This window comes from Alexandromys fortis, unplaced genomic scaffold (genome assembly GCF_014885135.2).
Source record: "Alexandromys fortis isolate MF-2015 unplaced genomic scaffold, M_Fortis_MF-2015_v1.1 scaffold_125, whole genome shotgun sequence".
Taxonomy (NCBI): Eukaryota; Metazoa; Chordata; class Mammalia; order Rodentia; family Cricetidae; genus Alexandromys; species Alexandromys fortis.
The window spans coordinates 577035-601625 of record NW_026068026.1 but is presented as its reverse complement, the minus strand read 5'-3'; the positions used below and the strand labels follow the sequence as shown (position 1 = coordinate 601625).

The 24591-nt window shown below is 47.5% G+C and overlaps 1 protein-coding gene across 4 annotated transcripts in view; it reads right to left on the bottom strand.

Moving 5' to 3' along the window:
• Kif5a (kinesin family member 5A) overlaps positions 1 to 23818 on the bottom strand; it is a 46319-nt gene extending 22501 nt beyond the window's left edge. For 3 of the 4 annotated variants that reach the window (XM_050163950.1, XM_050163951.1, XM_050163953.1), the window contains exons 1-8: positions 23393 to 23668; positions 3935 to 4022; positions 3778 to 3851; positions 3274 to 3378; positions 2789 to 2837; positions 2005 to 2060; positions 1716 to 1803; positions 1329 to 1453 (exon numbers count right to left, since the gene is read on the bottom strand). In XM_050163950.1, the coding sequence (XP_050019907.1) occupies positions 1329 to 1453; positions 1716 to 1803; positions 2005 to 2060; positions 2789 to 2837; positions 3274 to 3378; positions 3778 to 3851; positions 3935 to 4022; positions 23393 to 23521 (714 nt within the window). In that variant the 5' untranslated portion in view covers positions 23522 to 23668. Of the gene's footprint in view, positions 1 to 1328; positions 1454 to 1715; positions 1804 to 2004; positions 2061 to 2788; positions 2838 to 3273; positions 3379 to 3777; positions 3852 to 3934; positions 4023 to 23392 lie in introns of all 4 variants that reach the window. The other variant, XM_050163952.1, reaches the window with a different exon arrangement.
• Positions 23819 to 24591: the final 773 nt, after the last annotated feature.

The following is a 24591-nucleotide window of genomic DNA, read 5'->3' as shown; positions in this document are numbered from 1 at the left end:
TAATGATGAACTTGAACGTCTGATCTTCCTACTGCCATCCCTCAAGTGCTGGGATAACAGGCATGCAGCAGTACGCCCTGCTTTACACTGCTAGAGAGACATCAACTGTGAGGTCTTATTCCTGCTAAGATGGCACTCTACCAAAGAAGTATGCTCCCAGCTCTGGATTATAAATGTGTGTGTGCCTTTGTGTGTGTGTGTGTGCGCGCATGTATGTCTATGGTATGATATGTGACAGGCTAAGGGAAAGCATAACATGTCATGGCATGTGTGTGGTCAGAGGACAACCTGAGGTATATATTATAGCATGTGTGTAGTTAGGTGTATGTCACAATATGCATGTGATCAGGTGTATGTCACAGCATGTGTGCATTCAGAGGACAACGTCAGGTGTATGTCATAGCATGTGTGCAGTCAGGTGTATGTCACGGCATGTGTGTGGTCAGAGGACAACCTCAGGTGTATGTCACGGCATGTGTGTGGTCAGGTGTATGTCATAGCGTGTGTGGGGTCAAAGGACAACCTCAGGTGTTGGTCGTCACTTTAAGGCTGGGTCCCTTGGCTGCTCACTATGCACACAGCAGCTTCTTCCGCGCACAGCAGCTCCCCCTAACTGTAGGAGCCCTAGAATTGCAGACCCGGGCACCTGCCTGGCCTTATGTGACTTGGGAGATCTGAGCTCAGGTCCCCAGGCTTGCACAGCAAGTGCTGCACCTTTGAGCCACTTCCCTGGGAATTAGTTTAGTGGTAAAAATATTTGCTTATAGCCGGGCGGTGGTGGTGCACACCTTTAATCCCAGCACTTGGGAGACAGAGGCAGGTGGATCTCTGGAGACCAGCCTGGTCTACAGAGCTAGTTCCAGGACAGGCTCCAAAACCACAGAGAAACCCTGTCTCGAAAAACCAAAAAAAAAAAAAAAAAATTTGCTTATTACTGTGCCATGGGGTGGGGGGACGTACTATCTGCCTGTTCCTCCCGTGTTGTGCTGGGATGAAAGGAGTATCACCACCACTAATGGCCAAATGTGGGTTTTTTTTTTTCAAATTTAATTTTTGTTTTTATTGTTTGTTTTGCTTTTTTTTGTTGTTGTTGTTTTCTGGCTTTTTGAGACAGGCTTTCTTGGTATAACCCTGGCTGTCCTGGAACTCATCCTGTAGACCAGGCTGGCCTTGAACTCACAGAGATCCACCTGCCTCTGCCTCCTGAGTGCTGGGATTAAAGGCGTGCGCCACCACCGCCCGGCTAGCTCAAATTTAATTTTTAAAAGGCAAACCTTCCCCCAAGGATTTCTTTTCAGCCCACCCCCCACCTTCCCCAAATTCCCGACCTTCTCGCTCCCGGCCAGGTCCACAAGGTACAGCTTCCCGCTGAGCTTCTGCTCCGTCTCTATGTTCTCCTGCTTGATGTTGATGAGGAAGATGCTATGGCTCCGAGAGCTGTGCTCGTTCATATCTGCAGGAGCAGGGAAGCAAGGTCCTTTACCTACCAACCCCTGCGGAGCTGCAGCCCTTGGCCATGTGCCCTCGGGCTGCCACTCCACCACACACACACACCCCGAGAGAGAAAGGGCCCCTAGGACCATCCCTGCTGTGGCATCTCCTGGGCAGCGGGTTACACAGGCAGGAGACCCCTACTCCTCCCGCTTGCCCCCGGTGGGCACAGAAGAGAAGCCAGAAGACCTCCAGACCCAAGAGCCCGTCATCTCCCCACTCACTGGTGACAGCTACGTGGCGGTTTGACTTCCCTTCATCGATCACATCCAGAATCTCCTCTGGGCTGGACACAAAGCGTTCGGTACAACCCTGTCGGAGGAAAATTGCAGGGACCATATGTTTTGATCTTTAGATTAAGCTGCCCGCATACCACCCAAGTGACCTGTTGGGAGACTTCCAAGCCCCTTTGGGCACCTCTCGCTCATCCACCATCTGGGTCGCCAGCCCGTTCTCCCTTACACAGGTTCTTGGCGCCCCAGTAGCATAGGCAAGAGCCCAGCCTGATCTTACCTTGACAAACGGCACCCGATTTTTGTCTTCGTGCACAGACAGGTTTGTCTTGGTCACTGAATCAAGACAGAGCAGGGTGAGTGAGGCCAGCACACCTGGACCCACCCCTAGATACCCTGCAGGCATGAAGACTTCACGGCGGGACACACACACACACACACACACACACACACACACACACTCCAGAGGCCATGTTCACAGGGAAGTACCCTTCCTCCCCTCCTCAGGAGACTGTGTCTCTTTTCTGCCTCCGTACAGTTAAGGGCTGAGCCTTAAGCTAGCTCGTCTCCTGACTCCCCCAAGCTTTGGGGAATTGTTATTCTGTAGCAAGGGGACTGAACACAGACTTCCTGCTAGGAAAGCCTTTGACCTCCTGCCCTATATTCCCCCCTTCCTCGTCCCGTCTCTGTTTTTGTTCTATTAATTAGGGTTTGAAGTAAGGCCTCTCTCTTGCTAGGCAGGCTCCACTCCTCACCTCCATCCCACCCCTTTTCATCTGTTTTCCTTTAGAGACACAATCTCGCTAAGCTGCCAAGAGGGAGCGCTCAAAAAAAACAAAAAAAAAAAAAAAAAAAACTCACAATCCTGCCTCAGCCTCTGAGTAGCTAGGGTTCCAGGCTAGCATTCCCATCCCTGACTGAAACCCTGTGGAGGAGCAGAGCTTAGGCCTCTGGTGTGAAGAGATATGTCCTGGATGCCCAACCACAACCAAACTCCAGCTAAAGGTGGTCTCTCTGTCCTCAGGCTCCTCACAGGCCTTTACCCACTGAGCCCTAGTACTCACCATCCAAAAGGTCTCGGATCTTATCCAGGTAAATCTCAAAGTAAGAAACCTGGTCGGGAAGAAAGTGGATGATGTGAGATGTTCTGTTGTTGATGTTTTAATTTTATTTTTATGTGCAAGAGTGTTTTGTCTGTCTGCATGTCTGTTCATCATATGCATGCATGGTGTGAGAAGAGCCCATCAGATCCCCGGGAACTGGAGTTAGAGAGGGTTGTGAGTCACCAGGTATGTGCTGGGAATTGAACCCCGGGTCCTCTGGAAGAGCAACCAGCGTTCTTAACCTCTGAGCCCTGAGAGGGGGTGATCTTAAATCTGACACAGGAATCCCAACCAATGTGATTATCTCAAGGAGGGCAGTGGTTGGGAAAGTGCAGGAGAGGACATCTCGGGAAGAAGTTGAGATAACCAGAGTGGGGAGTAGCGCTTTAGCTGGTTCACTCTAGGCTTTTCCATCTCTGGGTCCCCAGGAGTCGTGTGCTGATCACCTTGATGTGGAACTCCAGGTTCTCATCCATGGAGTAGATGTGGTTGAAGATGTCTCGAGCAATCCGAGGAATGATTCCCATCAGCTGAGGGTCGTGCAGCTTGCCCTGGGGAGTCAAGGCATAGCAGAGTAAGGCTCGGGACGAGACAACGCCGAGGTGGGCAGGGGACACAGAGGTGAAGAGGGACACGAAGAGCACCCTCAGTTAGGAGATGGTCACCGCCATGTCTGCCTTCGAATGGAAGCTGATAACTGAGCAGCCTTTGGATTTCCATTGCTGGTGCTTCTCTGGATCAAAGGAGGACAACCGGGGTCACAAGAGGGAGGGAAAGTGGGTGCCTAAAGGGGTTCCTCTAATCCTCCCTACCACACTGCTCATTTCATCCTCCAGACCCTTCTGCCTCTGATTCAGCCCACCCTCGAGTCCCGATTGTCCCCAGCAACGATTCTTTGATCTTCTGTGAGCCTTCCTAGCACCCCTCAAGCCCCCAGTCAGAACTCTCACCTCCATGGTATGTGTTTTCCCTGAGGACGTCTGCCCATAAGCAAAAATTGTGCCATTGTAGCCAGCAAGGACATCTGGAAGAGAAGGCAGAGAAAGAGATCTGGTGTGTGGGGGGTGGCGAGCACGGGGAAATACACTCAGGACAGACGTCTCTCACCTTTGACGATCTGCATGGCACATGCATGATAAACTTGCTCCTGAGTCGTGTTTGGGGGGAATACACGGTCAAAGACATACGGCTTTCCCTGGAGGGGAAGGAACACAGCCATCAGCAGGGAGTGTGAGATGGAAGAGGGACCCGCAGGCCTTTCCGTCAGCCTGCAGAGGGCGTCCTACTCCGGAGCCCCTGCCGGGAGAAGCGGTTCAAATCTGACAGCGGGAGGGGTGCTGTGTGCTTGGGTCACTAGGGAGTGCCTTGCAGTGTAAGGGGTCCTCATCTGGATGTCAGATCCCAGCACTCCACTAACCCCAAACACCTTCCTGGGGAAAATGGAGAGGGAGGAATTGTTATCAGTGAAAAGAACCTCAAAGTTTAAAAGTTTCTTTCTCTGCAGAGCTGTACGTCTCTTACAGAACTTCAAGATACACTAAGAAGGGGGCTGAAGAGATGGCTCAGCAGATGGAGCATATACTGCTCTTGTAGATGATCTGCGTTCAAGTCCCTGCAGCCACACAGCGGCTCACAAGAGTCCTTAACTCTGTTCCATGGGATCTGGTGGTCTCTCCTGGCCTCTCCCAGCATGTGCAATACACTCACACATGTGTAAAACACAAACACGCAATACACTCAAATACGTATAAAATACTCACATACATGCAATACACTCATGTGCAAAACACACACATACATTCAAAACACTTATCCATGAACTTTTTTTTTCTTTTTCAAACCAGGGTTTCTTTTTGTAGCAGCCTTGGCTGTCCTGGAACTAGCGCTGTAGACCAGGCTGGCCTTGAATTCACAAGATCCACCTGCCTCTACCTTCTGCATGGTGGGATTAAAGCTTGTACCACCACCTGGCTCATAAACTTTTTTTTTAAATATGCAAAATTGGTTACACAGGTGTAGACTGTTCTCTGGGGTGTGAGGAAACACACACACACCATACAGAAATATGGGCCTACAGGCCTCTGTGCAGATACAGGCACAGTTCCCTCGTTTCGAAAGAAATATATGACATCAGAAATGGGGATGCCCGGTAAGGAACATGGCTTGGGAGAGCACTTGTCTGCCATGATGCCCTCAGGACTGGCGACAGACAAACTGGAGCAGGGCCTCAGACCCACAAGTAATGGGCCAGCCTAGGTCATGTGCTGCAGAATGTATATAATTCAGAAGGCTAAGCTTGCTTTATTTTATTTTTAAAAGTGATTCCTTTCTTTTCTTAAGATTTATTTATTGGGGACTGGAGAGATGGCTCAGAGGTTAAGAGTTAAGAGCATTGCCTGCTCTTCCAAAGGTCTTGAGTTCAATTCCCAGCAACCACATGATGGCTCACAACCATCTGTAATGGGGTCTGGTGCCCTCTTCTGGCCTGCAGGCATATACACAGACAGAATATTGTATAAATAAATATTTAAAAAAAAAGATTTAGCCGGGCGGCGGTGGCGCACGCCTTTAATCCCAGCACTCGGGAGGCAGAGGCAGGTGGATCTCTGTGAGTTCGAGGCCAGCCTGGTCTACAAGAGCTAGTTCCGGGACAGGCACCAAAGCTACAGAGAAACCCTCAAACAAACAAACAAACAAACAAACAAATAAATAAAAATAAAAGATTTATTATGTAGTGTTCTACCTGCATGTACACCTGTAGGCCAGAAGAGGGCGCCAGATCTCATTACAGGTGGTTGTGAGTCACCATATGGTTACTGGGAATTGAACTCAGGACCTCTTGGAAGAGCAACCAGTGCCCTTAACTGCTGAGCCATCTCTCCAGCCTCAGTCAAATAATTTCTAATCATATCTAGGGTCAGTGACAGGTTCTCCAGCTGTGCCTCCCTGCCAATCAGTGTTATCTGTTAAATTGTTTTATTGGAGTCCACATGTGTCCATCTGAAATGTGAGCCCCTAGGTCCACCCGTGGCAGAGTTTGGGAGATGAACTTTAACAAATTAACAAAAGCCCCACCCCGTCCCCCAAAAGGAAGGTAGCTCAGCCAGAGTCAGACAGACAGCTGTACACACTCTCTCCAGTTCAGCACGTGCACACCGTGTTACTCTGGAAAGAGAAACGGGGGAGACACGTTTTATTCTTTACGCTTTGTCATTAGTGCTGGTGTTTATTTGTTATTTTAGCTTTTTGGTGTTTATTGTTGAGAGAGAGTCTCACTGTGAAGTTCTGGTTGGCCTGTAACTCATAATGTAGCCCAGGCTGGCCTATAACTCACGATGTAGCCCAGGCTGACCTGTAACTCACGATGTAGCCCAGGCTGGCCTGTAACTCATGATATAGTCCAGGCTGGCCTGTAACTCATGATGTAGCCCTGTAATATCAGCACTTGGGAGGCAGTGGCAGGAGGATTTCTAAATTCTACAGCGTGAATTCCAGGACAGCTAGGGACTACACAAGAAACCTTGTCTCAAAAAATAAATAAAAATAGAAAGACTTGGGGGCTGGAGAGATGGCTCAGAGGTTAAGAGCATTGCCTGCTCTTCCAAAGGTCCTGAGTTCAATTCCCAGCAACCACATGGTGGCTCACAACCATCTGTAATTGGGTCTGGTGCCCTCTTCTGGCCTGCAGGCATATACACAGACAGAATATTGTATACATAATAAATAAATAAATATTAAAAAAATAAAAAGACTTGTTTTATTTTGTTAATTACATGTGTATGTATGTATGTGCACATGGGGGGCAGGTGCTCAAATCGTCCAGAAGAGGGCGTTAGGTCCCTTGAGCTGGAGTTAGGGGCTTTAGAGCTGTCAGTCATAGGTGCTGGGAACAGAGCTCGAGTCCTCTGCAAGGCAGTGTATGCTCTCAACCACTGAACCATCGCTCCAGCTCTATATCATTCAACGTAAAAGTATTTCATTTAATATGTTCTACTGTCTCATAGCTACATACTCTATAGCTGAAGATGCCACGTACTTTGATTACAGGACATACAGAAATCAACCCCAACCCACCAGGAAACTTCCTCCCTGCTAGCTAGTTTTCCTGCTAAAAGACTCCCTGGGGGCTTCTGGAGGAGAAAACATGTCAGTGTATTGAACCTCTATGTTACAGTTCTGACCTGCCAGGTAACATGTGCCCACTGCTGCATTGGGGACACAGCTGTCACCAGGTACACAGCCTGGTCTACAGAGCAAGTTCCAGGACGGACAGAGCTTCACAATGAGACCCCAGGGCAGTGGTACCTAACCTGTATGTCAAAATCCCTTTGAGGGTCACATATCAGTTATTCTGCGTATTGGATATTTACATTATGATTCATAACAGCAAAATTACAATTACGAAGTAGCAATGAATAATTTTCTGGTTGGGGGTCACCACAGTGTGAGGAACTGTAATAAAGGGTGGCCATGGTAGGAAAGTTGAGAACCACTGCCCTCGGGTGAAACCAACTGTCGTTATTTTGCTCAATGGACGTGTTTTCAGCTGCATTCTGAATACTTATATTCATCCCTATAGACCTGGGCTGTGGCCAACATTGGCCAGAGAGAGTCTTTATACAGTGGGCACCAGTCAATGCACAGGTGTGTAATCAGTCAAAGTACTAAGACAAGGGAACTGGATGCTCATCCCTAAATGGGTTGTATTTATCAGCTCCTGCCTACACATCGCAGCCCTAAGTGGGACATTTTTATCACACACACACATACACATGCACACACACATACGCACACACATGCATGTACACCCACACGTGCACACACACATGCGCACGCACACACATGCATGCACACATACGCATGTGCATGCACACACACACGCCAGCGCACAAACACAAGCACACATTCCAATCTCAGGGAACCTCGAGGATGAGGAGACAGGTGCACAGGCTGAAGGACAGGGAGAAGCAAGCGGGTGCAGCGCTGTTTTCTGGACATGACAAGTGTCGCTCAGGAACTCACACACCTTTAGTTGCCACCACCAGACCCATAGGAGCTCAAGCCAGGCACTCCAGCACAGGTGGGGGAGGCACTCCAGACCCAGCCTTAACGAGCAGTTGGGGCAGTCGGTGGCCGCTGGGGAAGGGAGAATCGCATGTCTTTTAAGAGGCTCTCTTACTGGCAGGTTTTCCCATGCGCCATGGGGCCAGGACTAACTGAACTTACCACACCACCAACAAAAAGATGTGCGGGACTCATCTGGGGACCAACAGGGGAGTGGAGGAGGGTATGAGGGATAGGTGTGATTATGTTGAATTGTATACATGTATATATTCTCAAGAAAAAATATAAATTACTGGGGGCTGGAGAGATGACTCAGTGGTTAAGAGCATTGCCTGCTCTTCCAAAGGTCCTGAGTTCAATTCCCAGCAACCACATGGTGGCTCACAACCATCCGTAAAGAGGTCTGGCGCCCTCCTCTGGCCGTCAGGCATACACACAGACAGAATATTGTATACATAATAAATAAATAAATATTTTTTTAAAAAAAATATATAAATTACTTTCAAAGATGACATAATAATATCTTTTTTGTTTGTTTTGTTTTTCAAGACAAGGTTTCTCTGTATAGCCCTAGCTGTCCTGGAACTCACTCTGTAGACCAGGCTGGCCTTGAACTCACAGAGATCCGCCTGCCTCTGCTGGGATTAAAGGCATGCGCCACCACTGCCTGGCACAATAATATATATCCTTTTCCTTATATATCTTTTCACAAAGGAGAAACATTTCTATTTTTAGATATTAAAAGCTACAGACTCAGGCTGGAGAGATGGCTCAGCGGTTAAGGGCACTGACTGCTCTTCCAGACGTTTTGAGTTCAATTCCTAGCAACCACACTGTGACTCACAATCATCTATAATGAGATCTGGTGCCCTCTTCTGGCCTGCAGGCATATTTGCAGGCAGAACACTGTAAAATTAATAAATAAAAATCTTAAAACAAATAAAACAGAAAAGCTACAGGCTAGACATGGTAGTGCATACCTTAATCCCGGCAGAAGTATCAGGATCTCTGGAAGTTTGAAGCTAGCCTTGTCTTGTCTATGTAGTGAGTTCTAGGCCAGGCAAGGCTAAATAGTAAGACCATGTTTCAAAAAATAAATATATATGGATATACATATATATTTATAAATACACACACACACACACACACACATATATATAGTCTTTGGGGCTAGAGAGATGGTTCAGTGGTAGCACTCACTGCTGGGTTCAATTCCCAGCACCCATGTGGTAGCTGACACCAGGCATGCACAAAGCACACAGACATGTAAACAAAGTTCCCATATATGTTAAAAAAATAATAACAATAAAATTAATTTTTAAAAAGGTCTGGAAATGCAAGTTGGTAGAATGACTGCCTACCATATTCGAAGCCCTGGATTTGATTGCCAGCACGGGATAAACTAGGCGTGGGAGCTCACGCCTATAATCCTAGCACTAGGGAGGTAGATGCAGGAGGATCAAAAACTCAAGGTTATCCTCAGCTGCATAACGACGTCAAAGTCGAAGACTTCGAACCAAAATTAATATTTTAAATTGAATCTGTCATTTGGTTAAAATTAGCTAGAAATATTTATTTGGGATCTCCAAATCAATACACCTAACGCCCAAGCAGCTGGGCTGAGGAGTGGGGCCTGCAGCTGAACCCTGCTGAACATGGGCAAGGCCCTGGGTCTGATCCTATCACCAAAATAGTAAGTTACACTTAAAAAGAGTAGAGCCAGGAAGCAGAATTCACAGAGGAAGAGAGCTGAGGAAGGAAGTCCTTAGTGGGGTGTGATAAACTGATTTTAGCAAGTCATTCTATTCCATTAAGTGCTTAAATATTTATATTCTATACCAAGAGTCCAGTACTAGGAATGCAGTTTGCAAAACACTTACCAAAGTGATTAAAGATCGATATTTTAAAAGTTCACTTTAGTGGTTTGTCTTCAAGAAAAACACAGAAGAAAGTCAAACACCGAACAATGACAAGCTGGACTGTGGCTCAGAGAGTGTGTGTTTGGCACACATAAGGCTCTGAGCCCCCATCAATCCTCAGCACAGAAAGAAAGAAAATAAAGGACAAGGAGAGGAGGGGAGAGGGAAAAGGAATAACTGGCAAAATGTCTCGGCAGGTGAGACTTCTAACTGCCACACGTGGCCTAAGTTTGACCCCAGGACTCACCTGGTGGAAAGGAGAGAACTGACTCCCATAACTTGTCCTCTGACCTCCACAGCATGTGGCATGCCAACCCCAACACACACACACACACACACACACACACACACACACACACACACAAATAAATGCATGTAACTTTATCAAAGAAGAAAAGGAGGAGGTTACGACTCCATTAAAACAAGTGATGTTGAGCCAGGTACAGTGGTGCACGCCTTTGACCCCAGTCCGGAGAGGCAGAAGCAGGCTTTCTGTGAGTTCAAGGCCAGCATGGTCTACGGAGTGAGTTCCACCATAGCCAGGGATACATAGTGAGACCCTATCTAGAAAAACACAGAACAAACAAAGGGAGGTTGGTGTCCATACGTTGCCATGTCCAAGAGTGATCAACTGAAAAAATAAAAATGATGTCTATTGTCAAGCAGGGGTAGTGCACACCTTTGATCCCAGCATTTGGGAGGCAGAGGCAGGCGGATCTCTGTGAGTTTGAGACCAGCCTGGTCTACAGAGCAAGTTCCAGGGCTGTTACACAGAGAAACCTGTCTCAGAAAACAAAACTGATGTCCACCATGGGAGTGGGGACACAGCACGGTGGTAGAGTGCTTACCTAGTAGGCCCTGAGTTCAAGTCACAAGCAAAGCAACACACACACAGTCTATGAGATTGCATTTTTTAAAAGATAAATGACAGATGAGCTCATATGTGGTCTGTGTACCAGGGACTACGGACAGAGTGTCACTCAGAGCACCTCGTGTATGAGCTGCAATGGACAGTCGGTACCCTCCCCGCTCATGACCATGAAGTCCACTTGAGTCCTGAAAGTAGTACACCTCCTGACAATGCTCGTGGCCACGGTGGGTATGATGTGCACTCGGTGTGTGGGAGACACGGTGAAGACAGATAAAGCCACACCTAGGAGTATCAATGCAGGCTGAGCTCACCGTCTTGGTAGCATGCTCCTGAGTGGTCAGCAGGCTGTCTCAGGCCTTTATATCTCCAACCCCCATGAGTGTTGAGTGTAAGTTTGGTCCTGCTATCTTTTTTGGCCAGACAGCATCTGCTCTGGTCCCTCCGGGGCAACTGCTCTCTTGCTCCATTCCTTACAATGGAATCAAAGCTAGCATGGTACACCCAGCTCCTACCCCAAGCTGAATTCTACCAAATAGTGTGTGAGCTGGGGCTCAGCTTGTGGGTAAGGTGTGGGACAAAGGCCTCCTGCCTCCTGGTCATTTCCTGAGCACTGAGTACAGTTCTCTGGGGGTGTGGGAGGGGAGGAGAAAGTAGGAAAGACAAAAGGTGGGGAGTACAGTAACAAAAACTAAGCCTTGTGGAGGGCAGGAGTATATACATAGAACAGCTTTAGAAAACAGATACAGGCCAGGCCTGGCAGCACCTGCCTTTAATCCCAGCACTGGGGAGGTTGAGGCTGGTGGATCTCTGTGAGTTCAAGGCCAGCCTGGTCTATAGAGTTCCAGGATAGCCAGAGGTACACAGAGAAACCCTGTCTTAGAAAACAAACAAACAAACAAACAAAAAACAAAAGCAACAACAACAACAAAGACAGGGAGCCCGACAGAAAGGAAACAAACATGAAAGCCAGCATGACGGTGCATACTTGGCATCCCAGCACTGGTGAGGTGGAGGCAGGAGGATGCCCATTCAAGGCTAATAAGAGCTACACAATAAGTTCAAGGTCAGCATAGGCTACGAGACACCGTCTCTAGAGGAGGAGGAAGAAGAAGAAGGAGAAGGAGGAAATAAAAGAACCAGAAATAGAAGAGTTACTGATTAAACTAAAAATATAAAAATATAGATGATGTTGTGGGATATTTGTACACAGTGTGAAGATATATTGCTATGATTGGTTTAATAAAGAGCTGAAAGGCCAATAGCTAGGCAGGAGGTATAGGTGGAACTTTCAGGCAGAAAGAGGAAGTAGGGGTGCAGAGGAGAGACCAACAAGACAAGGAGGGAGGGCTGGAGAGATGGCTCAGAGGTTAAGAGAACTGACTGCTGTTCCGGAGGTCCTGAGTTCAATTCCCAGCAACCACATGATGACCCACACGCATCTACAAGGAGATCTGGTACCCAGAACACTATATACATAATAAATAAATTAAAAAAAAAAGAAAAGAAAAAAGACACGGAGGGAATCAGACATACGGAATCAAAGAAAGGTAAAAGGCCACATGATAAAACATAGATTAATAGAAATGGGTTTATTTAATTATAAGAGTTCGTTAGGAACAAGCCTATGCTATAGGCCAAGCTTTCATAATTTTTTAAAAAATATTGATTTATTTATTATGTATACAATATTCTGTCTGTGTGTATGCCTGCAGGCCAGAAGAGGGCACCAGACCTTATGTTTTTGTTATTTATTTATTTATTAAAGATTTCTGCCTCCTCCCACCACTGCCTCCCATTTCCTTCCCCCTCCCCCAGTCAAGTCCCCCTCCCTCGTCAGCCCAAAGAGCAATCAAGTTTCCCTGCCCTGTGGGAAGTCCAAGGACCACCCACCTCCATCTAGGTCTAGTAAGATGAGCATCCAAATTGCCTAGGCTCCCACAAAGCCAGTACGTGCAGTAGGATCAAAAACCCATTGCCATTGTTCTTGAGTTCTTAGTAGTCCTCACTGTCCGCTATGTTCAGCGAGTCCGGTTTTATCCCATGCTTTTTCAGACCCAGTCCAGCTGGCCTTGGTGAGTTCCCGATAGAACATCCCTACTGTCTCAGTGGCACCAGACCTTATTACAGATGGTCTCTGGAAAGAGCAGGCAATGCTCTTAACCACTGAGCCATCTCTCCAGCCCAAGCTTTCATAATTAATAAGTCATTTCCACGTTGTTTTTTTGTAAGCTGCCACCCCCTAAAAATTTGTCTACAAGAAGATATTACAGAAGAACACACAGTGACAAGAGAAAGTAAACACAAATACGGCTAAACCAAAAGAACAAAAACGGGTGTGTGTGCAGTGCGAAATAAAAACACCAATGCAAAATAAAGTCTATAAAAGAAGGGTTCAGTAGGGCGGCGGTGGTACATGTCTTTAATCCCAGCACTCGGGAGGCAGAGACAGATGGAGCTTGTGAGTTTGAGGAGAGCCTGGTCTACGAAGTGAGTTCTAGGACAGCCAGGGCTATTACACAGAGAAATCCTGTCTCCAAAAAAACAAAAATGAAAGGAAAAAAAAGAGAATGGTTTTACTTCTGTAAATATATATGTACATAAACATGGAATATGCAGTATATGGCTGTATGTGTATATAGATCTTGCATAGAAAACCAGACTAATAGTTATTCTCGGTCAGTATGGGTTTTATTTCATGTGATAGTTTGAGGGGTACAGGACTTTGCACTATAGCCCACGCTAACCAACATTCATGGCAAACCCCCCGACTCTATCTTCAGTGGTTTTGGTTTTTTTTCTGTAGCCCATGCTATCCATCATTCATGGCAATCCCTCTGTCTCATTCTCCAGAGGGCTGGGGTTGCAGGCTGTAGCCCAGGCTAGCCAGCATTCATGGCAAGCCCTCTGGCTCAGTCTCCAGAGGGCTGGGGTTGCAGGTGGGAGCTACTGTGCAACACTGATTTTAAGGTCTGGTTTTTGTTGTTGCTGTTTTGTTTTATGACTTAAAACTTCTGCAGTTGTACAGGGTGGTAGTGGCACACACCTTTAAGCCCAGCAAGCGGGAGGCAGAGGCAGGTGGATACATAGTGAGACCCTGTCTGAACAACAACAACAACAACTTCTTCCAAAATAAGAGGGTTTTTTGTTTTGTTTGGTTTTGGTTTTGTTTTGGTTTTTGAGACAGGGTTTCTTTGTCCTGGCTGTCCTAGAACTCACTCTGTAGACCAGGCTGGCCTCAAACTCACAGAGATCCACCTCCTCTGCATCCTGAGGCTGGGACTACAGGCATGTTGCACCACTACCGCCTGGCTAAAAGACCTCTTTTTAAAACCAAAAAATCTAATGTTTTTGTTGTTTTTATTTATTTATTTATTTATTTATTTATTTTTATTTTTTATTTTTTTGGTTTTTCGAGACAGGGTTTCTCTGTGGTTTTGGAGCCTGTCCTGGAACTAGCTCTTGTAGACCAGGCTGGTCTCGAACTCACAGAGATCCGCCTGCCTCTGCCTCCCAAGTGCTGGGATTAAAGGCATGTGCCACCACCGCCCGGCTATTTATTTTTTCTTCATTTTACATTCCAACCACAGTTATCCCTCTCACCCATCCCCCAACCCCCTCCCTCCTGTGTTAAGGCTGAGCAAGGTATCCCACCATAGGGAATGGGCTCCAACATTCATGCCCCAGTAATAGATCTTTGTCCTACTGCTAGGGGCCCTATTGTTTGTAGTTTTTGAGACAGTCACTATGTAGGCCTAGCTAACTTGGAATTCATTATGTAGACCAGGCTGGCCCTGAACTCATAGATCCTCCTGCCTCTGCCTCGGTACTGCTGAGGTTAAAGGTGTGAGATAACACACCCAGCCCAGAAAATCTGAAGTTTTTAAATAAACAGATTAATATCCTTATTTTCAACACGATAGAGGTATCAGCACACAGGAGAGAGGTCTCCTAGAATGACCCCAGATAACAATTTACGCAGTTGCTTACATGTTGAATGAAATGAATTTTACATGCTGATAGGGAAAAATTTCCAAGGCTCAATGGTAATTTTTTCAAAAGCACAAAATAGTATGTATACTATGCTTATATATGCACAAAAATGTCTGTGTGCTGGCTAGTTTAATATCAACTTGATATAAGCTACAGTCATCTGAGAGGAACAAGCCTCCATGGAGAAAATGCCTCCATAAGATCCAAGTGTAGGGAAGCCTCTAGGGCAGTTTTTATATTAGTGGTTGTTGAGAAAGGAAGGGCCCAGCCCACTGTGAGTGGTACCACCCCTGGGCTGGTGGTCCCGAGCTCTATAAGAAAGCAGGTTGAGCAAGCCAAAGGGAAAAACCAGTAACCAGCATCCCTCCCAGGCCTCCGCATCAGCTCCTGCCTTTAGGTTCCTGCCCTGTTTGAGCTCCTGTCCTGATTTCCTTCAGTGATGGACAGCTGTGTGACAGTGTAAGCCAAATCCTGCCCTCCTCATCTTGCTTTTGGTCATGGTGTTTCGTCACAGCAATAGAAACCCTGACTAAGACAGCAGGCATGTACATATGGGCTTCACTGGAAATGTATATAATGTGTACCTGTACATATGTACTTGAGACTAAGTGAATACAATGTCTGCAGTACTTGGTTGTCAGTGTATATAAAGTTTTTGAAAGTGTCCACGGAAACTGGCAGTGGTGTGTTTCTGAAAGAAGAAGGCTATAGTAGAGAAGTAATAAACTTGCCTTGAATAAACTAACAAACAAACAAATAAAAATGAAAGCAATTGTAAAATGATAAAAAGTTATGTAAATTAAAGTATCTGGTGGGCCGTTGAGTGTAGCTCATCGGTGGAGTGCAAGTTTAACATGTGCAAGGCCCGGGACTTAATTTCTAGCACCTTCCAAAAATATACAAATGCATATAGAGAGAGCTTATGATATAATTTTACTAAAATCTATATATACATATGCCAAGAAGGAATGGAATCCTGGGCAGAGTGGGCCATGCCTTCAAACTCAGACCTCCTGGAGGCTGCAACAGAAGAATCACTGTGAGCCTGAAGTCAGCCTAGCACGAAGGAGACCCTGTCTCAAAGTGGGGCGGGGAAGCAACAGGAGATTCATTAGGTAAAGGCACGCACACTAAGTGTGAACATCTGAGTTTGATTCCCGGAACTCACATCGTAGATGAGGACTGATTCCTGACCTCCTGGGTGCTGTGGCACACAACACATGCCTACACACACACACACAAACACACACACACACACAGAATAAAGTTAAAACTGTAACTTAAGCTGGGCGGTGGTGGCGCACGCCATTAATCCCAGCACTCGGGAGGCAGAGGCAGGCAGATCTCTGTGAGTTCGAGGCCAGCCTGGTCTACAGAGCTAGTGCCAGGACAGGCTCCAAAGCTACAGAGAAACCCTGTCTTGAAAAAAAAAACTGTAACTTAAATGCTTTTAAAGAACTTAAAGGTTAAACAAAATCCTAAAACCAAGTGAGCTCCATGACAGGCCCCAAAGCTACAGAGAAACCCTGTCTTGGGGAAAACAAAAACAAAAACAAAACAAAACAAAAAAACAAACAAAATGATAAACAAACTAAAGAACAACAACAGCAAAAAGAGAAACAAACATCAAATAACTATTCTTTTTTAGAATGGTAAAATAAGGTTGATTTTTGGCACCTTCTGTGTGCTCTTCTTTGTAACTTTGCTAACAGTTAAAATGTATTAGATTTGTAATTATATAGTTTCCAATGTTATTAAGGAAGAATGCACCCTAATTCTTTTTTCTTTTTCTTTTGTTTTTGCTTGTTTGTTTTATTTTGTTTTGAGACAGGGTTTCTCTGTAGCTTTGGATCCTGTCCTGGAACTCATTCTGTAGACCAGGCTGGCCTCGAACTCACAGAGATCCGCCTGCCTCTGCCTCCCAAGTGCTGAGATTAAAGGTATGTGCCACCACCGCCTGGCTCTTCTTTAATTCTTTAGCTGTAATTGCACATCCGTGTTTCTCCTACCCAGTGGCCAGAAACAGAATCAAAGCATGTCTATCTCAGACCAATGTTTTTCACCAACGATCTCTAGCCACGCTGCCTAGAGCCAGGCACCCAGCTAAAGGGCGTTAAATATATAACAATACAGCCAGCCTGGCCCCTCCCATCCTCCCTTCTCCCTGGTGGTTGATTCCAGAAAGCACTGGATGTGTAAAATGGGGGGCGCTCTCCAAGTGCTGAAGCTAAGGGATGCCTGGGAACCCAGGCAGGAAAGAAGCAATGGAGTACAGAGGGAAGAAGGGTGGGGCTCTTGTGTCTGTGAGGGTAAAAGATAATCAGCAGCTAAGAAATGGGTGCTTTTGCCATTCTGCGATGGGCTATGACATATATTATGATTTCATTACTTCCTAATTCTTGTCTGGGCTCACAACTCCAAGACAATTTCAAGCTCTTTTTTTGTTGTTTTGGGTTCTTTCTTTCTTTCTTTCTTTCTTTCTTTTTTTTTTTTTTTTTGATTTTCGAGACAGGGTTTCTCCGTAGCTTTTGGTTCCTGTCCTGGAACTAGCTCTTCTAGACCAGGCTGGCCTCGAACTCACAGAGATCCGCCTGCCTCTGCCTCCCGAGTGCTGGATTAAATACGTGCGTCACCGCCGCCCGGCTTGTTTTGGGGTTTTCTGTTTTGTATGTAACCCAGTAGCTCCACATAGCCTGGGCAATCTTCCTGAATGCATCTTCTAAGTGCTTATCTTAAGATTTTCATCAGCTACCTGTGGTGGTAACATCTGTAATCTCAGAACTTAGTCAAGCAAGGAGGGGATCACCAAAAGTTCGAGGTCAATTGGGCTACATATCATTTTTGTTTTGTTTTGTTTGTATGTAGTGGGGGTTTGTTTTGTTTTTTATTTTGTTCTAAGGCAGGGTTTCACTGTGTCGCTCTGACTGTTCTGGAACCCACAGAGCTCTGTCTCCTAAATGCTGGGATTAGAGTGTGCACCACACCCTACCCTGTAGTGCAGAATAAGAGATCTTTATTGGAAAGTAAGAAAATCAGCACAGAGCTGATAAAAGCCCCTTGTTCATTTCTGACAGGACCTTGCTAGGTAGCCCAGGCTAGCCTGGGACTCACACATGGCCTCCAATCATCCAAGTGCTATAAATATAACCATGGCAACCATGCCCCTGCTAGAAAATCTCACTTCTGATGGCCACTGTTGTCTCTGCCTGGGCCTCTCCAGTTGCATATCACTACCCTGATGTAGAATTCCCCCAGAACAATATCCCCTCCAAATCCCCAATTCCAAAGAGAGTCTCTGAAACACAAGCTACTTTTTATGTTTGTTGGATAAATAGATATTGAGGAGAAGTAAACATTAGAGGTTTCGTGGTTTAGACAAAACCATCCATAAGAGAGCCAAGTGCTTAGCCCTTCCAAATTTCACTTGTGCAGGGACAAAGTACATAAAAATAACATCCTTTACTTGTTTTTTGTTGTAGTTTTTGTTTTTCAAGACAGAGTTTCTCTGTGTAGCCCTGGGTGTCCTGGAACTTGCTCTGTAGACCAGGCTGGACTCAAACTCACAGAGATCTGCCTGCCTCTGCCTCCCAAGTGCTGGGATTAAAGGTGTGTATCACTACTTTAAAAATATTATGTGTGTGATTGTGTGTTTACATGTATGTATTTATGTGTTCTTGTGCATGCCTAGTGCGTGTGGAGACCAGAAGAGGGCAGCTGATTCCCTGGAACTGGAACCAGTGCTCTTAATCTCTGAGCCATCTCTCCAGTAATCCCTTACCCACTTTTTTTTTAAGGCATGATATCTCTGTGGAGTCTAAGATGGTCTCAAACTTTCAATCCTTCTGCCTCAGCCTCTTGAGTACTAGGATTAACAGGGTGTATACCACAGGGTGTGTTCAGCTAACTTTCAATGTTATCAGGAGTTTACTTGGGGCCTAGGGGAACACACCCATAATCCCACTCAAGAGGCGAAGGCATGAAGGTTACTCTCAAATTTGAACTTGAGCCACCCTGGACTACACAGTGAGTTATAAACCTGCCCGGGACACAGACCAAAAATTTATCTCAAAAAAATAACAAACAGGAGCTGGTGAGATGGCTCAGTGGATAAAGGCATCTGCCACCCAGTCTGAGTTCCATCCGTGGGACTCTCTTGGTGGAAGGAGAAAGCTTATTCCTGCAGACTGTTCTTTGACCTGCACTGGCATGCCCTGGCATGTGTGCCCCACCCCACAAATAAATAAAAGTAAATTTAAAATAAGATAGAAACAGAGGCTGGGAGGTGACGCAGTAAGATCCCTTGCTGTGCATGCATGAGGACCTGAGTTCATATCTCCAGCACCCACAGAAAACCTGGCCAGGGGCTGTGTGTATCTGTGACCTTAGTACTGGGAGGCAGAAACAGGTAGATCCCAGGGCACCACTAGTCACGATGGTGAGCTTCAGGTGAAGAGACTGTCTCAATGGGAACAGGTGGCCAGCAACAGAGGAAGACACAGACATCCTCCTTTGGCCTCTGCAGGTGGATAAATGTGAAAGCTCACTCTCACACACATATTTTCACACACACACACATGCATACACTACATACACTCCCCTAATAAAAATAAAAACATAAAGCAATGGCTATGATAATCCTACGAGGTAAGTGTGTTGATCCTCGCTTTATAAATGAGGAAGCTCAGAGAGGTCTCGTTGTTTTCCCACAGCCACACAGCTATGAAACAGTGAGCATGGTTTCAAACCCTCGCGCTTCTGACTGCAATCCCAGTGTGAAAGTAACCAAGGAACCACAAACACCAGCCCTGCCCCACATCCCAGCCTTCTCTTGGCCTTGCCCTTGCTGCCTCATGCCCTCCCGGATCTGTATTTCTCCAAGTATTTTAAGTAGAACTAAAGCTTTTCATCACCTCCTTGTCTAACCTCTACCCCACTTCAGAAGTGTTCTCCCTCAAATCTTTTCAGAGGTCCTTTTCCACCCTCTCCTCCAGGTAACTTCACACCCAGATAATGCCAAAGCCTCCGAAACTGAATGACCTGCTCCATTAGAAGCACTCCTGCAGAAGTCTCTGCTCCTCTGAGCTGCTCTTTCCCAGCCTTGTAAACTCCACACTCCTCCTTGCCTTCCCTGGAAGGCTCTCCCTGGAAAGCCCACAGCCAGGGCTCTGTGCTGTCTTTGAACCCACTCTGAGCTTCCCTTCATCGGCTGGCACAGGAGAGGCCTCAGCACCTAACAATGTTTTCTATAACATGTGCTGCTTGATGCTAATGGGGAGCTAAGATTAGGGGCTCAAAGACCTGCTCAGTTGTCAAGAAAGCCTTTCATCGGACCCAAACTTCAAGCACCAGGCCCTATTCTGTGGTGACACCCCTGGGTATTGTTACCATGGCAATGCTTGAGAGACACTAGCCACAGCGAACATTGCCTCAGCTCTCCATTTTCCTTCGTGGCTCTCCCCTCAAAGCTAAAGAGATCCTTGCTTTCCCTTCAGAGATCACAGGACCCTCAGAGTCACGATGGTGGCACATGGCTGCAATCCCAGCGTTCAGGAGGCCGAGACAGGATACAGAGACTGGGTCTAGACTGGAATACCTGGCATTCCCAACTATCCTGAGATACATAGGAAGGCCTGTCTCAAAAACAAAACAAAACAGAACTGGGCCAGGGAGATGGTCCAGAGGGTGACGGTGCTGCCAAGCCTGGTGTAGTTCAACCCCCAGGATCTCCATGGGGGGGAGGGGAGACTCCTGAAAGTTGCCCTCTGCCCCTCACATGTGTGTTGTGGCATATGCATGCCACCACCCACATCATACTCACAAAATAAATAAAGTCATATAACACCAACAACAAAATACAAGCCAAGTGGTAGTGGCACACACCTTTAATCCCAGCACTCGGGAGGCAGAGGCAGGCAGATCTCTGAGTCTGAGGCCAGCCTGGTCTATAGAGTGAGTTCCAGAACAGCCAGGGCTACACAGAGAAACCCTGTCTCAAGACAAACAAACAAACAAACAAAAACAAAACAGAAGACAATTTGCCTAACTTTTGGGAGGCCTGAGTTGGACAGTTGAAAAGGAGAAAGAGAGAGAGAGATTATGCTTGAAATTGATTGATTCCTTGCCGTCACCCCTCCCCCACATCTGGCACAGATGCAGTGGCCCAGGCTGGAACAAAGAAGAAAAGCCGGAGAGACACCTAAATGAGCTCAGTGAGAAAAGTCAGACTGGATTCGAGCGTAAAAAGAGCAAAACAAGACGGAACACCACACGTACGTAGGCCGTGCCCCAGGCAGCCTTTTACTATGACTCAGGCCGCTGACTTTGTCAAATCCCACCCCCTAGGAACCTGAGAGAAGTCAGAGAGAGGGGCAAAAACAAGACCTACAGAACCGTTGCTGCTCTACCCTCTGCCAGCCCAGGCAGCCCAGGCGCAGGAGGGCCTCTGCAGGCCAGAGCAAGTTGAGTGCTCAGCAGAGACAGGAGAGCCACCACAGGAGGAGAGGGAGCCAGGTTGCTGGCTCTAGTGGGTGATCCTTTCCCACTCCACCCAGCCTGCTTTCCCTCACCTTCCCAGACGTTCTGAAGTGGCTTCTCCACTGGTCATCAGGCAGAGCCCCCCACACTGGCTCCCAAAGGGAGCCAGAAGAGAAAACAAGAGGCAGAAGTTGTCATTGCCGTACGGGAACCGTCAAGACCCTCCTCACAAGCATCTCCCTCCGAAGGCCATCCTTCAGCAGAGTGAAGAATGGTGGCCCAGAGGGCAAGCAGCTCGGAGGATGCTGCCTGAGACAAAATGGTCCCCTGGAAGACTTACATCTTGAGTAAGAGATTGACAGGAGGGCTTGGGTAAGGAACAATTCAGGAGACAAAGGTATAGTCCTACCAGTATGAACCGGACAGGTAAGAGGAGACCAACTATGGAGCTGAGATAGAATCTGCAAACCAGGGGGACATGGACTTCTTTTTACCCCCCACCCCCACCCCTGGTGTCTCTTCTGTTTAGCTGGACTAAATGGTCAGATGATTTCCTCACCCTTCCTCCCAACATCACAGGCAGGACCCATCTCACACACCAGGATGGCCTACAGAGCCTAGGGAGCCCATCTTCGTATAATGGATAAGGCTAATGAAGTTAGCTTTAAAGTAGGTACCCTTAGTGCCTTTGCTCCCCATGACCACCCCTCCTGTTTTTCAGTCTTTACAGCTTAAAAGGACCTCAAAGTGCAAAACCCCTCACTTAAAGTCAGGATACTCAGAGAAAGAGGGGTCCCCAGGGCTGACCAGGGATTTCTTTTAACCTGACCACGCTGACCAAACAGCAAAGCCTAGGTCCCTAAGGCAAACAGGGGTGCTCTCCGTGGGGCAGAAGCGTTGAGCTGAGTTCACTGTGTGAGAATATGACAGGCTAGGGTAGGAGTCTGGGGCTTTCTTAGGGACATGTTTACAAAAGGTTCTGCTCCTCAACTCGAAGGTCCAGGTGTCGCCTTTCTCCTTGCTTTATGCCAAGCACCGTGGACGAAGACACGGGAGAATCACCCTGACCTTGAAGATTGCCCTCATAGATGCCCCTCCCTTCCAAACCTGGCAATGGTTTCTTGGCTTAGTACCCCCCAAACCCTGCAGAACTCAACCCTTCACAGCCCGAAGTCCCTTTAGGCCATCACAAATAACTGTCTGGAACAGAAATGGGGGGGGGGGGGGGGGTAAGGGGGACACAAAGGAAAATCATGTGCCTTTTGGAGTCTCAGACCTGAGTCCAGTTCTTTAGATTGAACAGATCTATGGATTCTCAGCATGACCTTGAGAAAGTCATTCAACTTCCTTGGGCCTCAATCTCCTAATCTGTAAAATGGAAACATGCACACGACTCCAGACTGTAGTTTTGTGAATTCAGCAGTAAACAGACTACCAAGGACATGGTACACGTTAACGTTCCTGAAGATCTCCACCGGGAAGGGCTTCCATGATGATGTGGTGGTCAACCACTACACTCCATGAGATTTTCAAGATTAGATGGATAAGCAAGTATGAACGAACTTGGAGCTTGGGCATTTTGACTTGGGAGGGTTCAGGGAGTCTGAAATTCTCTTGATACTATACTTGGGATAGAAAGGCAGATGCGTCCTTACGGTTCTGGAGGCTACCTCCTCAATTGGGTGTGGCATCCATCGATGTATTTCTTTCCCAGAAACCCTTCATCAGACCTGTACTCCCTCCCCCCGCCCAAGTCCAGGCAGCAACTACTTCGGGGATGATGAAGGACTAGCCGGTCCTAGAACCTATTCCCATTCATTCCTCCATAGGGACCCTAGACTTCCCATTTCTGATCTAGCCCATCTACTAATCTTCCCCTCCCTTCGTGAAGGTTGGGGCAGAGATGCAAGCCAATAACAAAGAGAAAACGCGCTTTCTCCGGGGAGGGGGCATCCCCAAAGCAGGGAACTGGCTCTAAGGGGTGGTAACACTTCAGGAGAGTGGCAAAGACAAGTTGGGGCTCCCGATGACGATGAAGGAGCCCCCTCCCACTCTGCAGAGACTTGGCTGCAGGCCTAGGCAGGCCACACCCAGCCATCCTGATGCAGGGGAGAGGAGGGGCTGCGGCGGATGGAGGGTGAGTAACCCGGAGCCGCTGCAGAATGACAGGCGTAGGGGCTAAGTCTTAAGGTGAAAAGATGTTTGCATCCCGCCCCTCCCCTGATTTCCCTTGGATGCAGCACTCACCCCAATAATGACGCTGTCGTCCCCTTGAAAAATGGGGATGAACTTGTCCCCCCGCAGAATCTCTGCCTGGTTCAGGGGCCGAAATCGGCAAAGCACCTTGATGCTGCATTCGTTGTTGGTCTCCGCCATGGTGGTCGCAAGTCTTCGGCTGCACGGGGTAGTGTGTGCTCCGAAAGAAGGGAGCGCTGAGCTGGGGTCAAGGCGGAGGACAGGTGATCTGTCGCTGGGGCCAAGGAAGCAGCTGGGACACCCGGGCGAAGGCGCGCTTTCGGTCTCCTGCGGCACTGGATGCGGCGACCTGGGCGTCTGGTCCTCTCTCCGCGCTGTGCCTCTCCGCCCCTCGCGCTGCAGCCGCGCTGCGGGCCTGGGCGGGGCGCGCAGGAGCAGCGAGGGCGGGGTTTCCTTCGCAGGGGGTGAACCACACTGGACAGCGACCACCCAAAGGTGGAGTTTGGCTCACCTGGCTCTTCGATCCTTAAGACTTGCAGACTTGCGGATAACCACGTACTCACCCCTTCCCCTCACAACTCACTCCGCTACAGGAGACCCGTTTGTTCCTTCTCTGACTCCACCTACTGGAATCGTTAAAGGGACTAAGGTGGGCCTGTGGCCTGCCTGGGGAAGAGCACCAATAGGCCTTCCATTCCTTTATTCCAGAGCATACCCCAAATGCTTTACAACCCTCTTTTCATATTTAAATCACACTTGTCATTCTGCTACAACTCCCCCCCCCCCCAAGTTTCTTTCTGTTGCCCAGAGGTACTCATGACCCAGTTGGCCTTCCTGGATGTGTGCCTATGGTAGTGGAGTCCAGGTCCCATGCCTTGGAGAAGTGGCTGGAAGGTCTAACTTACTCCCCTCCTTTTTTCACAGAAAGTACTACCCTCTGGTGATAGTCAGGTCCCCAAACAGAGTGAAGCCAAACTAGCTTCTGGGTCATCAGCATTCACAGGCAGATGGAGTCCTCAATGATGCCACTGTGGTTGGGGCTAGGGTACAGACAGGCAGGGGTAGCTTTTGCAAGAGAAAGGGAGCCTAAAAGCCTGAGGAAAGGGTGATGATAAGGACAAAGGCCAGAGGTACTGTGTGAGGATATTCCAGGACAAACAGCTATATTTGGGTTTCAGACAGGCTTAGATATCTGTGTGCATTTACTGTCCTCGTTCCCTTTGGATAGGGTCCCAACACCCCAGCTCCTT